Consider the following 15701-nt stretch of genomic DNA (forward strand, 5'->3'; position numbering starts at 1 on the left):
CAGCACTTATCGTCTGGATCTGAAGATGGCATTGTCGCTTCAACAGTTTCTTCTTATTTATTGTCGGTTTTAGCCGGTGTGCCATCCTGTTTGTCGTCTTCTTCAGTTTCCGTGGAAATAGCCGGAAAACACATCACTGCTCTTCTAGACTCCGGGGCATCTCATAGCCACATTGACTGGAAGGTTGCGAAATGGCTTGGGCTGGATCCTCCATCAGGACCCACTTCTTCAGTTTCACTAGCTCGCGTAACTCAAAATTTTGAGTGTCTCGGAAAGACTGCTGCTAAAATGACTTTATTTAATCGCGAATATGATTTACAACTGGGAGTTGGACGCGAACTTTGTGCAGACATCATCCTCGGACAAGACTTCATGGCGCTGCATCGACGGGTGATTTTTGAATTCAATGGTAAAAAAGAGGATATCATAATAACACCTTCAAACTGTAGTGTTGCAGCGGCTAAAGTCACAGCACCTCGTCTATTCAAGAATCTGGATCCAGGAGTCCGACCAATCGTGACGAAGTCTAAACGTTTTAATCCAGAAGATCAGCATTTTATTCGCCAGGAAATCAACAAACTCCTTGCTGATGGGGTTATAGAGCCTTCTACTTCACCTTGGAGAGCTCAAGTTTTAATCGCAGATGACGGACGCCATAAAAAGCGGATGGTAATAGATTACTCTCGCACCATTAACAAGTTTACACTTCTTGACGCCTTTCCTTTACCAAGAATTGATGACCAAGTGAATGCCATTGCCCACGGAAAGATATTCAGCACATTAGATCTAAAGTCAGCTTATTACCAAGTTCCCCTGTGCATGGAAGATCGAGAATACACTGCATTCGAAGCCGCAGGGAGACTGTTTCAATACTGTAGACTCCCTTTCGGAGTTACAAATGGAGTATCAGCATTTCAAAGAATTATAGACGATATTATCCGCAAGCATAAACTCCGAGGGACATATGCATATTTAGACAACATCACAGTTGCTGGAACAAGTAAAGAAGATCATGATCATAAGCTCAAAGCTCTCTTGAAAGCTGCTGATGAAGAAGGTTTAACGTTTAACGATTCAAAATCTCTTATTTGCAAATACGAAATCGACGTACTTGGCTACAGGGTTTCTCATGGAGTAATCAAACCCGATCCCACAAGATTGCAACCACTACTGGATTTACCCGTTCCAAAGTGTAAAACTGAACTTCAAAGAGTCGTTGGGATGTTCGCTTACTACGCTCGTTGGATACCTCAATTCTCACAAAAGGTACGTCCACTAAACCTCGCAATTACTGAAAACACCTTCCCCTTATCTCAATTGGCGTTCCTGGATACGTACATAGTGATAGAGGTTCGGCCTTTATGTCCAATGATGTAAAAACCTACCTTACAAGTAAAGGTGTGGCTACCAGTAGGAGCACACCATATCATCCCACTGGTAATTCACAAGTAGAAAGAACGAATCAAACTATTTGGCAAACCGTACAGTTAATGTTACATGATCGTCAACTTCCACAGGAGAGGTGGGAAGAAGTCCTACCTGACGCTCTACATGCAGCGCGATCATTATTATGCACCAGCACAAATGCTACTCCGCACGAACGTTTTTTTAGGTTTGAACGACGTTCAATGCTCGGGAAGAGTTTACCTGGTTGGTTGCTCCAACCAGGATCTGTCCTGCTTCGTCGGTTTGTCAGGAACAAGGACGAGCCATTAGTAGATGAAGTTGAATTGCTCGATGCGAACCCTAGCTTTGCACATGTTCGATATCCAAATGGCCGAGAATCAACTGTATCGACTACAGACCTTGCTCCTTGTCCGCAAAAAGAAAAACCAGCAGAAGACAACAACGTTACCGCCTCACCCGAACTACTGGATTTAAATTCACAACCTGCACCTGAATCACCAAAGTCCGGACTTGAATCTCCAAAGTCTACACCTGAAAATCCGGTTGTTGAACACTCGCACGAACCGGCCGTGATCGATGTTGAGGTTCCTGCCCTTCGCAGATCCTCTCGGGTACGAAAAGAACCTGACCGATATGGTGCTTATGTGAAACATTGATGTATCTATTTTCTTGAGACAACAAGTATCGAAATTCTAAACATGTTCATAAATCAGCGGGGAGGAATGTAATGATTGCTTGCCTGTAGTTCACCTTGTTTACCCGCTTACATAATCATGTGTGCCTTAGGTAATTGTACGCTTTCTAGTTCTGTACTCTAGCCTTGCCACTGATTCATCTTGCAGTTGTACTGGCAGAACGAGGAGAATAGAATTGTGCAGAACTATGTCTACCGTAGATATATTTAGTTAACCTTATATTTGTTTTGTTTGTTTAGCACGAATTTAAGTTGATTAAAGCCAAGTTATGTTTCTAGTTTGGTTTATATCGTAACAATATGCGTTCACTTTCATTAACAAATCATTCATTGCAAACAATATTTTACTTGCAAAAACTAACACAGTAACAATTTGAGGTCCCGTTCTGGTGATACAACTATTTTTATTAAAGTAAATATACTTCTACACTTACAGCTCTTGGGTATCTAACACTCTAAAAGTGATAAATTTTCACACTGAGCTTCACAATCACAGTGAATACTGCGTTTAATGCCTTCTTGGAGCAACCAAAAGGTGTGCATAAACGTTTAGCGCTCCTGCAATTGCACCTAATTTCTTTCAGAAAGGTTTTGGGTGCTCATTCATTATCTGTCATTATTGGGACCAGACCAGAAGCTGTTTCCTTGTATTGGTCACAGCGGTAAACCATAATCTCTTCGTGGGAAAATTGTAACGTAAGATTCCCAAATCCGTTCGTCTGCATGCAATGACCCAAAAATAAACACACTTTCGAAACGTCTATTCAAAGTGTATTCCAGTAAAATTAGCCCGAGGCTATCGAAAATAGGTGCAACGCCTACACCTCTAAAAAACTGTCACTACAATACAGATTAATTGGATAAAAGACGGAACCTTTGTCCAGCTAGCAAGCACTAAGCCAACAGTTAAATGTGCGGCCAACTTTCAAACAATCATTTTACGAATGACCAGAATAGATATCAATATCTCAAATTCACGTAGAAAGTAACTGTGACGCAATAAATGAAAGACAATTATGAAGTCATTCCAACAGGTGTTTAAGCTGATGTAATATTTCCTGTTTAAACAGGCCCAAACAGGTCCAAACAGGTCTTATGAACGATGGTGCAATTTTGGCACATGCTTTAGGAATTTCCATGACGTAATATTCAGTAGACTTGAACGGTTTTTATATGACGTTTGATTTGGTGAAAATTGTCGGGAACATGTATCCATAGAAAATAGGATTCAGCATAGTTTTTAAATGACGCCATGTTGACACTTGATGATTCACACGAAGACTGTGAAAGTAGCATGCTCTACTTGTTGGAGGCATTCTTTCAACTGATGTATATTTTGGGGATACAGCGTAATTTGTAGCGCAATAAATTCAAAATATCCATGGAAAACCCTTGCTTGTACAGAATTTGGGAAAATTCTTCTCCAATTCTGGAAATATCTTCTTTTAAAGCTTCCTTGTTTCCGAAGGCGGCACATTTACGTTGCACTTTGTCCAGACCTTTTGAGATTTAAAAAACTTTAACTTTTCCTATTCCGTAAAAGCAGGATGTTGTAGCGCAGCCAGAGAACGCGTGGCAAAATAGCAACGATCGGCACATATTTTCTCCGAGAGCAACCTGCTGCAAGCAAGCTGCTCCGAGAAAGGACATCAGTTGATGAAAACCCTTAGATTAGATATAATTAGAACATTGTTTTTAAAAAGTGCTAGGTATCTAGCTACGTTGCGAGAAAGTTGAAAAACTCAATACAATAACAATGTATCAAATGCATGTGCCCAAAATAGAGTTTAGAGAAACATTTTAGCAACAATTTTAAAAGTTAGAATTAATGCTAAAAATGTATAGCCTAATCTCGATTCTAGAACATTCAAGGCATCTTTCTGCGTAAAAGATTATTTCGCAAACAGATTAATTTTTTCATATTAACCGGTGCAATGTATTTTATGAGATGGTTCGATATATCTATAGATTCTGGGGGCTCGTCCGGGATCACAACCGAAAGAACAATACATCAACAACAAGCTGTCAAAATGACGGATACCGTATGACGGATATCTATAAATCTATAGATTGGTAAAAGTCTAACATTCTCAAAAAAACTTACTTTTATGGCTTAAAGTACAGTAGATCTATAAAAAAAAATGAATTTGGACTTTTGTTGCCACGCTGGTAAAAATCAATTTACAAAAAAGTACAGTAGTTTGTCATTAACTAGGCTACCTGCACCGACTTTAGCGCTTGAATTCTAAAAATCAACCAACTTGATGTGCTACAGTCTTAACTAAATGTCCCCCTCTCACATAGCCACTGTTGGGAGCCGGAAGAGAGTGCTGCCTGTGAGTGCGGTAGGGTGCAGACTGCAGACGGTAGACCGCATAATCAAGAACTGCCCGCTATACAGTCCTTCCAATGATGTAGAAAACCTAACTTCCATTGACGGTAATTCCAGGCAGTGACTTACTGACTTACTGACTAATACTGACTTACTTACTGACTTACTGACTAATATTTAGCGACAATACGAGAGAAGAACGCTGTGTTCTATTTGCTTTGTCTCAAATCCACACTCTTGAACTAATAGCGTACCTCGAGAACTTAACTCTCGGACGTCATTTGTCTCGCAAAGTCATCATCGACCCTATGCAAAATGACGTGCTCTGTTCGTTTTCATGATCATCAAGCCTGCATCTTCTTGTGGCAGGACAGGAACAGCCGACGCTCTTCTATTGCATTATCAATTCATTTTCACAGAGCCTTCTTAAATAAAAAGTGAGGAAAGCCCCCTTGCATTGTTCACTTACCTCCGGCTCTTACAAACAATGAATTCTCTTTAAGAAGCCACTTGGGTGCCATTGTCAAATGAATATTCAAAGACAAACGAAAACACGAACGATCAAAATGTTGACCAATAAAATTAATGCAAGTGATTTGGGGTCTACGCAATTCAGCTTACGGTAGGCTACTTCACACTAACGCCAGTACGGCAGCCTACTTACAATCTTTCATTATCTGGTACACTTGCTTGGGGCAGTTTTCTGGACAGTCAAGTCGTTCTCCTCGTTGCAGTGCTATAATGATCAGGAAAGGGGGAATTCCTCCATAAGGCATCTTTTTTCCCAATGTAGAAATCTCCCACAAAAGGACACCAAACGCTAAAAAGGGATTTTTGTGTGTGTGTAAAAACTCCGAGTTTAATCTTAAATAATTTTGATAAAAAGTTTGTCACAAAACTTTCCTTGAACTTAGAAATGATTCTTCGAGAGGTAATGTCTAAATATCGCCTAAATACAATTGCATAGCCCTATAGTAGCGAATCCAAATAGGACACTTTAAATAGATTTTTATTTGAAATTAAATTAATATAAAGTTTCTATTTGAATAAGGACCTTCTGATGATCTCGATAATCTCCCTTTTAGGGTGAAACAGGCTGTAGATGTTTTAGAGAGTAATAACTATAGCCTATGTGATGTAATTTGCTCTGCTTGGCTTTTTTGCTTGGCATTGAGCACTTTTTGTAGTATCAATAGTATTTATGGTTTAATAATTCATTTAAAAATAAAAAGTTTTCTGAAAAAAAAAAACTGCGTGGCAACAGTTTCAATAAAGTCAAAGTCAGTGATTTAGAATGTTATTTTGTCTAATACAACTTATAGGTTATAAGTGTATAGTAATAAAAAATTAGTCTTCAAACATTAGTAACTTTGGTGCAGTGTCAGCAGCAAGGAATTTTAGGTGTCTTTTCTAATTGTCATTAACCTATTTATTTATGTAATTTTGAATGGTCAATAAATGATTAAGCAACAACAGCCAAGAATCTATAACGCTAACATTAGAAAAATGAGCTTGGAACTGGAGAGGCATATATTAACTTTTATTACCTATTATTATTTTTTCAATGTTGTTGCTTTATGCTACAGGTCTAATGTAATTTAATAGATGTGCATTCGACTTCTAGGATTTATAAAGGAAATATCTATATAAGTTGAGTTTTTTTTCGTTTTGCGACTGTCATAATCACTTCTTCTTTTATATTGTTTAACACTCAAATGTCTGCCGTGGATTGAATGAAGCTCATTGGACTTTGCATCATGCGCTACTTGACGAGCTAGCTTGGTTATTTTAACTCTTACAGAATGAAACAGAGTAAACTATATGTTGTGGACTCTTCTTACACCAAACATCTGATTTCGATGTAAATTTTGTCTCCAATATTCCTTCAGGAGCAGTCCAATGAAAAGGGAATTTGCAATTCTCCCCTCCTTGATATATTCCATCTGGTAGTAAACGCGAAAGTCCAAAATCGCCAACTTTTACTAAATTGTTTTCACCAACAAAGCAATTGCAGGCAGCCAAATCTCTGTGAGAAATTAATAGGCTTAGCTTAGGCCAATGCTTAGTATTGCTATATTTCAAGCTATGATAACAAACTTTAATTTAGATTGGTTACAAATTAGACCCGACTATATTTACTAACCTACTGGGTAGTTTTACTACCACCAACAATTATAGAATTAAAAATTGAATAAGATTGTTCACCAGGCATTTGCTGTAACTTTAAAAACATGATAGTCTTTATCAGGATCTTAACCGGAGGGCACGCCCCCTTGGGGGGCGTCAATCATTTTTTCTGAAAGGCTCGAGCTTTTCAAAATGTTTAATCTTCTTGCAGTAATTTCAATCTCCTGAACTATTTTTTTTGCCATTTACACTTGTCAAGAACTGGAAAGCACAAGTAGGGCTGTATGCAAAGAAACTTTCTTTGCCCTTGCTCTGCAACCAGGATTAGTTACACGTAAAAACGAACAGCAAAATACTTTAAAACTTATTGCGTGATTTATCGAAGAGCCTTAGCATCCAAAACTTTGCCTCCAGTAAACCAATGAAGGGTGTCTTCAACGTAGTCCTAAACCTAATTATCAAAGTAGTCAAATATCAAAGTAAAAGCCAGCTGTGTCTGACTAACAAAAATTTGGAAAAATGCGAAAAATCGTTTGACACCTATAAGCTTGGCTGTTTTTACTTCAAAAGATGGAATACCATGTTTTGAATCGATTTTAGCATCGCACTCTAAGCAGTTTAAAGCAATTCACCAAGTGACTTCACCAAGGTGCATCGTTTCAAGTTGAATAAATGCTGGTTGGTTACCAGGTTTGACATTTGGACAACGCTGACAAAACCACCAAGTCGTAAGTGAACATTTTTGAAAATACTAAAATTGTCCTGTTTAATTTTGAATGCTCTGAAGTAGAGGATTTGGTCAAATCATTTGACTCAAATGGTCAAACGTTAGCGGTGCACAACATATGCTAATTTTTCTCGCTTGGTCTTGAACGAATGTCATTGTACTGTAAACAGCTTCATCTGTTACGGGATTAAGCGGTATCATAGGATTAAATGATACTGACGAAACCTGAAACTCACCTTTAACTACATTAGCCATGAACCCTTGCCATTGTACTGGCTTAGAATTGAATACATTTGAACACAGCCACAGAGTGTCAAGCAATTCATGGTGGGTTAATAACACGGGAGAGACATTCAGCTGCTTGATTCGTACGTCTTTCCAAGTACCCATCTTTGCAGCAGTATACGGCTTGACTAAATTGCCAAAATTACCTAATTCCAGTTTCCAGTACTGTAGTTCAGTTGCACTGACGTGTCGTTTTTCAATAACTAGTGGTCGAGTTGCCATTTTTGGTGTTTGACAGTTTATAATGCCCATCACATGCGTTGTATCATGACCTGGCAGAGTATCTTCATTAAAATCGAAGTTATCTGTTATCCACTGATAGAAAGAACCGGGATGACTTGTAGAGTCCATTGCCTCATCCGTATTATCACTTTTCGCTTGGCTTACAGCAGCTGATCGTTGAAACGCTATTACTTGACCATAACTTGCACAAAGACCAAGGAATGATAGTACATCCAAAAGAATACGCGATCTTGTGACCTGATGTATAAAAATACCAATTGACAATAAAAGAGGGGAAATATAAAATAGCCTGCTTGCTGACTGCAGAAATACATGGGACACACCGATTTGTAGAAGCTTCTTCTGATTCACTCCGCGATCCAGGCATTACTTCAGACATCAAGACTTTAAGCGACTCCGGTATTTCGGAAGCAAGATACTCCAGATTAATGTCTTCAGGAACAGGATAAGATGTTTGAGCTTTATCATTTTTTTGAATTTCTTTCTTTATAACACTTCCAGCTTGCTGTATTAGTTTTTCAAACTCTTTATCTTCTTCAAAAGGTGAATTTTCATAACAATCGTTTAAAATGTTATCGACATGTTTCTTTAGCGTTACCACGTTAGGTTTGCCTTTCACCTCAGTGATGCTCAGTTGCTCATCAAAGTGCTCCAGCAAACGCAGTTTTAGATGTTTGCTACTGTAAGTTTGAACATAGCTAGATAAAAATGCCGACATGTGATCGCGTAGCTCTTGCAATGTATACTGCCTACCTACTCGATTAATTTCATTCATCCACAAACAGAGTTTTTTGAATGCTTCTTCCTTCAACGAATCTGAGTTGCTGGAGTTGAGCTTCCACTGCTTTCACCAACCTGATCAGATTTTATAGTACGGTTACTGAGAAATCTCTGTGATATGTAGCTTCTACAGCTCGTATAGCTCCTGCGTAAAGTATCCTACATTTTATTTGAATTGAAATGTCATCTGTTCTCTTTTCACATTCCGCTTTTAATGTATCCTGTAGCAAACTTCTCTTTTGTTTTTTGTCAACAATGTCCACATTTCCTATTGAGGAAAATTGCTTTGGATTCTGTTTGAGTTTTTCAAGATCTATTTCTTCACCACAAATCAAACAATGGGTTTTATAGTCGTACGTAGTTCTTCTTAATCGCGAAGCTGTAGAGTGCGGTTTGTGCGCATCTGCTTGGTTGTGACTTGAGCGAAAGCTTTCCGATTCGTATAATTTCTGTAGCAAATATTATGGACTGCAATTTCCCGTTGGTCTCAATTATTCTCATTTATTTGATCACGATACTTAACAGACCACTGGGTTAGTGTTGATACTGCTGTTGAACCTAGCGTTCTGCCATCTTTTCCTCAGACAACAACTTTCTGACAAATTTCACAGATTTTACTTAGCCTACATTGCTTTCCATATTGGCTTAAAAACTCAACGTTTTAAAGTAGGCTACTTGCTTGTACGCGTATTAGAAGTTAGAACTGAAGAATTGGTCAATGGTCATGTACTGTTCCATAGCTCCGGCCACGTGTCAATATGAAATCAAGTTGACAACCTGCTGAAAGTTGCTCCATTTTACCTAAACTTAACGTTTGGCGACGTTGCATCGAAGTAAGAATGGCTATTGGCTACCTATGTAACGACCTATTTCTTCAGATAACCACTTTTGTGTTGCTTTGGCAATGATGTAATCAATTTAATGACTTGGCTGGTCTGATGTTATAGTTGTTATCCAACTCCTTAATTATGCAAGAACATTTGTTCGGGGTATTTTCTGAAATCTTTTCTTTGTAAAAGTTCAAGGTATAAATCATAACCAAACTTTATGTGCCAGTAATTTTGATGTTAGTCAGATACGTTGTAACAGACGAGATTACATTTTCCGAAATCAATCTTAGTTAATTAGCATTTTGCAGAATTTTACAACCACTGCACTATCATTGCAGCCTAGTTTCTGTTACATGAGGCACTCAGCAAACAAAATAAGTTATTTTGCATCGATTCTACGTCGCCAGACGTTGAATCAACGTAAAATAGCAAATTCTGCTGAAGGGTAATTCTAGACACTATGTTAATCATCCCTGTTTCACTTGAAATTCGCGAATTAGCACGGCGGAAAATACTTATGTTTTCCTTCCGCTAGACGGCGCGCCGTTCAATAATTGCTCCCCTCAAACGGCCTTTCCTTATGTCCGAATTTTGCCGAATTTTAGATTTGGGGTCTCAAACAGGTAACCCATCTTTTTATGAAGAGAAATGGTTGTTATCAAAAATGTCCGGGTCCGGCTATTTTTATGTCAATTCTTACTCGCCTACAAGGGACGAAATAGAGATCTGTTTTAATCTCGACTTTATCTCAAAACAATTAAAATTTTTGTTAAATATTTGTTCACTTAACTGTCTCTGTGGCGCAATCGGTTTTATTCTCGACTTTATCTCAAAGCAATTAAAATTTTTGTTGAATATTTATTCAATTAACTGTCTCTGTGGCGCAATCGGTTAGCGCGTTCGGCTGTTAACCGAAAGGTTGGTGGTTCAAGCCCACCCAGGGACGAAATAGAGATCTATTTTATTCTCGACTTTATCTCAAAACAATGAAAATGTTTATTTAATATTTTCCAATCGACCGTTTCTGTGGCGCAATCGGTTAGCGCGTTCGGCTGTTAACCGAAAGGTTGGTGGTTCAAGCCCACCCAGGGACGAAATAAAGACTTGTTTTATTCTCGACTTTATCTCAAAGCAATTAAAATTTTTGTTGAATATTTGTTCAATTAACTGTCTCTGTGGCGCAATCGGTTAGCGCGTTCGGCTGTTAACCGAAACTTTGATGGTTCAAGCCCACCCAGGGACAAAATAGAGATCTATTTTATTCTCGACTTTATCTCAAAACAATTAAAATTTTTATTGAATATTTGTTCAATTAACAGTCTCTGTGGCGCGTTCGGCTGTTAACCGAAAGGTTGGTGGTTCAAGCCCACTCAGGGACGAATTGGAAACTTTCTTTCTTTTCGTCTTTACATCAAAACAATTAAAGTTTTTGTTGAATAATTGTTCAATTAACAGTCTCTGTGGCGCATTCGGTTAGCGCGTTCGGCTGTTAACCGAAAGGTTGGTGGTTCAAGCCCACCCAGGGACGAAATAGAGAACTGTTTTATTCTCGACTTTATCTCAAAGCAATTAAGATTTTTGTTGAATATTTGTTCAACTAACAGTCTCTGTGGCGCAATCGGTTAACACGTTCGGCTGTTAACCGAAAGGTTGGTGGTTCAAGCCCACCCAGAGACGAATTGTAAATCTTCTTTCTTTCGTCTTTATATCGAAGCAATTAAATTTTCTGTTAAATACTTTTTCACTTAATTGTCTCTGTGGCGCAATCGGTTAGCGCGTTCGGCTGTTAACCGAAAGGTTGGTGGTTCAAGCCCACCCATGGACGAAATAGAGATCCATTTTATTCCCGACTTTATCTCAAAATAATTAAAATTTTTGTTGAATATTTGTTCACTTAACTGTCTCTGTGGCGCAAGCGGTTGGCGCGTTCGGCTGTTAACCGAAAGGTTGGTGGTTCAAGCCCACCCAGGGACGAAATAGAGATCTGTTTTATTCTCGACTTTATCTCAAAACAATTAAAATGTTTATTTAATATTTGTTCAATTAACAGTCTCTTTGGCGCAAACGGTTAGCGCGTTCGGCTGTTAACCGAAAGGTTGGTGGTTCAAGCCCACCCATGGACGAAATGGAGATCCATTTTATTCTCGACTTTATCTCAAAACAATTAAAATTTTTGTTGAATGTATGTTCAATTAACCGTCTCTATGGCGCAATCGGTTAGCGCGTTCGGCTGTTAACCGAAACGTTGGTGGTTCAAGCCCACCCAGGGACGAAATAGAGATCTCTTTGATTCTGGACTTTGGCTTAAAACCATTAACATTTTTGTTGAATATTTTTTCAAATAACCGTCCCTGTAGCGCAATCGGTTAGCGCGTTCGGCTGTTAACCGAAAGGTTGATGGTTCAAGCCCACTCAGGGACGAATTTGAACCTTTCTTTCTTTCGTATTTATATCAAAAGAATTAAAATTTTTGTTGAATGTATGTTCAAGTATCAGTCTCTGTGGCGCAATCGGTTAGCGTGTTCGGCTGTTAACCGAAAGGTTGGTGGTTCAAGCCCACCCAGGGACGAAATAGAGATCTATTTTATTCTCGACTTTGTCTCAAAACAATTAAAATTTTTGTTGAATATTTGTTCAATTAACAGTCTCTGTGGCGCAATCGGTTAGCGCGTTCGGCTGTTAACCGAAAGGTTGGTGGTTCAAGCCCACCCAGGGACGAAATAGAGATCTGTTTTAGTCTCGACTTTATCTCAAAACAATTAAATGTTTGTTGAATAATTGTTCAGTTTAACCGTCTCTGTGGCGCAATCGGTTAGCGCGTACGGCTGTTAACCGAAAGGTTGGTGGTTCAAGCCCACCCAGGGACGAAATAGAGAACTGTTTTATTCTCGACTTAATCTCAAAATAATTAAAATGTTTATTGAATAAATGTTCAATTAACCGTCTTTTTGGCGCAATCGGTTAGCGCGTTCGGCTGTTAACCGAAAGGTTGGTGGTTCAAGCCCACCCAGGGACGAAATAGAGATTTATTTTATGCTCGACTTTATATCTTAAAAAAAGTAAAAATTTTGTTGAATATTTGTTCAATTAACCGTCTCTGTGGCGCAATCGGTTAGCACGTTTGGCTGTTAACCGAATGGTTGGTGGTTTAAGCCCACCCAGGGACGAAATAGAGATCTATTTTATTTTCGATTTTGGCTCAAAACCATTAAAATTTTTGTTGAATATTTTTTCAAATAACCGTCCCTGCAGCACAATCGGTTAGCGCGTTCGGCTGTTAACCGAAAGGTTGGTGGTTCAAGCCCACTCAGGGACGAAATAGAGATCTATTTTATTCTCGATTTTATTTCAAAAAAATTAAAATTTTTGTTGAATATTTGTTCAATTAACCGTCTCTGTGGCGCAATTGGTTAGCGCGTTCGGCTGTTAACCGAAAGGTTGGTGGTTCAAGCCCACCCAGGGACGAAATAGAGATCTATTTTATTCTCGACTTTATTTCAAAACAATTAAAATGTTTATTTAATATTTGTTCAATTAACAGTCTTTTTGGCGCAAACGGTTAGCGCGTTCGGCTGTTAACCGAAAGGTTGGTTGTTCAAGCCCACCCATGGACGAAATGGAGATCCATTTTATTCTCGACTTTATCTCAAAACAATTAAAATTTTTGTTGAATGTATGTTCAATTAACTGTCTCTATGGCGCAATCGGTTAGCGCGTTCGGCTGTTAACCGAAACGTTGGTGGTTCAAGCCAACCCAGGGACGAAATAAAGATCTATTTTATTCTCGACTTTATATCTCAAAAAAGTAAAATTTTTGTTGAATGTTTGTTCAATTAACCGTCTCTATGGCCCAATCGGTTAGCGCGTTCGGCTGTTAACCGAAAGGTTGGTGGTTCAAGCCCACCCAGGACGAAATAGAGATCTCTTTGATTCTGGACTTTGGCTTAAAACCATTAACATTTTTGTTGAATATTTTTTCAAATAACCGTCCCTGTAGCGCAATCGGTTAGCGCGTTCGGCTGTTAACCGAAAGGTTGATGGTTCAAGCCCACTCAGGGACGAATTTGAACCTTTCTTTCTTTCGTATTTATATCAAAAGAATTAAAATTTTTGTTGAATGTATGTTCAAGTATCAGTCTCTGTGGCGCAATCGGTTAGCGTGTTCGGCTGTTAACCGAAAGGTTGGTGGTTCAAGCCCACCCAGGGACGAAATAGAGATCTATTTTATTCTCGACTTTGTCTCAAAACAATTAAAATTTTTGTTGAATATTTGTTCAATTAACAGTCTCTGTGGCGCAATTGGTTAGCGCTTTCGGCTGTTAACCGAAAGGTTGGTTGTTCAAGCCCACCCAGGGACGAAAAAGAGATCTATTTTATTCTCGACTTTATCTCAAAACAATTAAAATGTTTGTTGAATAATTGTTCAAATACTGTGTCTGTGGCGCAATCGGTTAGCGCGTTCGGCTGTTAACCGAAATGTTGGTGGTTCAAGCACACCCAGGGACGAAATGAAAACTTTTTTTGTTTTCGTCTTTATATCAAAACAATTAAAATTTTTGTTGAATATTTTTTCAATTAACCGTCTCTGTGGCGCAATCGGTTAGCGCGTTCGGCTGTTAACCGAAAGGTTGGTGGTTCAAGCCTACCCAGGAACGAAATAGAGATCTATTTTATTCTCGACTTTATATCTCAAAAAAGTAAAAATTTTGTTGAATATTTGTTCAATTAACCGTCTCTGTGGCGCAATCGGTTAGCATGTTCGGCTGTTAACCGAATGGTTGGTGGTTCAAGCCCACCCAGGGACGAAATAGAGATCTATTTTATTCTCGACTTTGGCTCAAAACCATTAAAATTTTTGTTGAATAATTGTTCAATTAACAGTTTCTGTGGCACAATCGGTTAGCGCGTTCGGCTGTTAACCAAAAGGTTGGTGGTTCAAGCCCACCCAGGGACGAAATAGAGATCTGTTTTAGTCTCGACTTTATCTCAAAACAATTAAATGTAAGTTGAATAATTGTTCGGTTTAACCGTCTCTGTGGCGCAATCGGTTAGCGCGTTCGGCTGTTAACCGAAAGGTTGGTGGTTCAAGCCCACCCAGGGACGAAATAGAGAACTGTTTTATTCTCGACTTAATCTCAAAATAATTAAAATGTTTATTGAATAAATGTTCAATTAACCGTCTTTTTGGCGCAATCGGTTAGCGCGTTCGGCTGTTAACCGAAAGGTTGGTGGTTCAAGCACACCCAGGGACGAAATAGAGATTTATTTTATGCTCGACTTTATATCTTAAAAAAAGTAAAAATTTTGTTGAATATTTGTTCAATTAACCGTCTCTGTGGCGCAATCGGTTAGCACGTTTGGCTGTTAACCGAATGGTTGGTGGTTCAAGCCCACCCAGGGACGAAATAGAGATCTATTTTATTCTCGACTTTGGCTCAAAACCATTAAAATTTTTGTTGAATATTTTTTCAAATAACCGTCCCTGCAGCACAATCGGTTAGCGCGTTCGGCTGTTAACCGAAAGGTTGGTGGTTCAAGCCCACTCAGGGACGAAATGGAGATCTATTTTATTCTCGATTTTATCTCAAAAAAAGTAAAATTTTTGTTGAATATTTGTTCAATTAACCGTCTCTGTGGCGCAATCGGTTAGCGCGTTCGGCTGTTAACCGAAAGGTTGGTGGTTCAAGCCCACCCAGGGACGAATTGAAAATTTTCTTTCTTTTCGTCTTTACATCAAAATAATTAAAATTTTGTTGAAAGTTTTTTCTTGGACCCCGTTGAGAAGCACTGCTTTAGACCAATTTAATTGCTAGGTTTTGCACAAAAGTCATGTGTGCCATTAAATGTATGCTTCTTTATCAACTACATATTTGCGTTGCAGGCATCATGCTTCAGTGTGAGTCGGAAATTATCAAAGAAGTCGCAGCAGTTGACACCGTTACAACTTCCATGCTTGTGCAAACTTCCATCGATGTGTTCAAGAGCATGGAAAACAATTGGTTTGCTTTGTTTTTGTTTATTGTTTATCTACTGTATACATATGGTTTTGTAGCTGCAAAAAATTATAGTCTTTAGAAATTTATCTTTTGACAATAAATCAAGGTCTATCACCCGACACTGAAGCGTGTTTTAGCAAACGAAAATTGGCACGATCATTGACCTCTGGCAACATAGCCTGCACAATAGGTCCCAGTGTGCTGCATCATATCTGCCAAGTCCACAATTCTTCTTGGCCATGTTCTTCACCTTCAGCAAAGCTCACAACACGAGTCTTCC

General features: G+C 38.7%; 2 protein-coding genes and 5 non-coding genes across 7 annotated transcripts in view; all 7 read left to right on the forward strand.

Annotated features, from left to right (window-relative positions):
- Nucleotides 1–15701, forward strand: part of LOC145771563 (uncharacterized) — a 106806-nt gene that overhangs the window by 69988 nt on the left and 21117 nt on the right. Inside the window, exon 19 of the mRNA XM_082583267.1 lies at nt 15307–15424. Coding sequence (XP_082439393.1) covers nt 15307–15424 — 118 coding nt within the window. The remainder of the gene's footprint in view (nt 1–15306; nt 15425–15701) is intronic.
- LOC145772873 (uncharacterized) lies at nt 1371–2254 on the forward strand. Its single transcript, XM_082584756.1, has one exon. The coding sequence runs from the start codon at nt 1491–1493 to the stop codon at nt 2061–2063; it is 573 nt and encodes a 190-aa protein (XP_082440882.1). The 5' UTR covers nt 1371–1490; the 3' UTR covers nt 2064–2254.
- Trnan-guu (transfer RNA asparagine (anticodon GUU)) lies at nt 10298–10371 on the forward strand. The gene has a single exon. It is a non-coding gene; the product is annotated as a tRNA-Asn (tRNA).
- Trnan-guu (transfer RNA asparagine (anticodon GUU)) lies at nt 12070–12143 on the forward strand. The gene has a single exon. It is a non-coding gene; the product is annotated as a tRNA-Asn (tRNA).
- Trnan-guu (transfer RNA asparagine (anticodon GUU)) lies at nt 12817–12890 on the forward strand. The gene has a single exon. It is a non-coding gene; the product is annotated as a tRNA-Asn (tRNA).
- Nucleotides 14455–14528, forward strand: Trnan-guu (transfer RNA asparagine (anticodon GUU)). Its single transcript has one exon. It is a non-coding gene; the product is annotated as a tRNA-Asn (tRNA).
- On the forward strand, nt 15053–15126 carry Trnan-guu (transfer RNA asparagine (anticodon GUU)). Its single transcript has one exon. It is a non-coding gene; the product is annotated as a tRNA-Asn (tRNA).

This window comes from Aplidium turbinatum, chromosome 6 (genome assembly GCF_918807975.1).
Source record: "Aplidium turbinatum chromosome 6, kaAplTurb1.1, whole genome shotgun sequence".
NCBI lineage: Eukaryota > Metazoa > Chordata > Ascidiacea > Aplousobranchia > Polyclinidae > Aplidium > Aplidium turbinatum.

What these genes read in the sequence shown, in the direction of transcription:
- LOC145772873 (XM_082584756.1), top strand. Translation starts at nt 1,491, where the DNA reads ATGTTACATGATCGTCAACTTCCACAGGAGAGGTGGGAAGAAGTCCTA.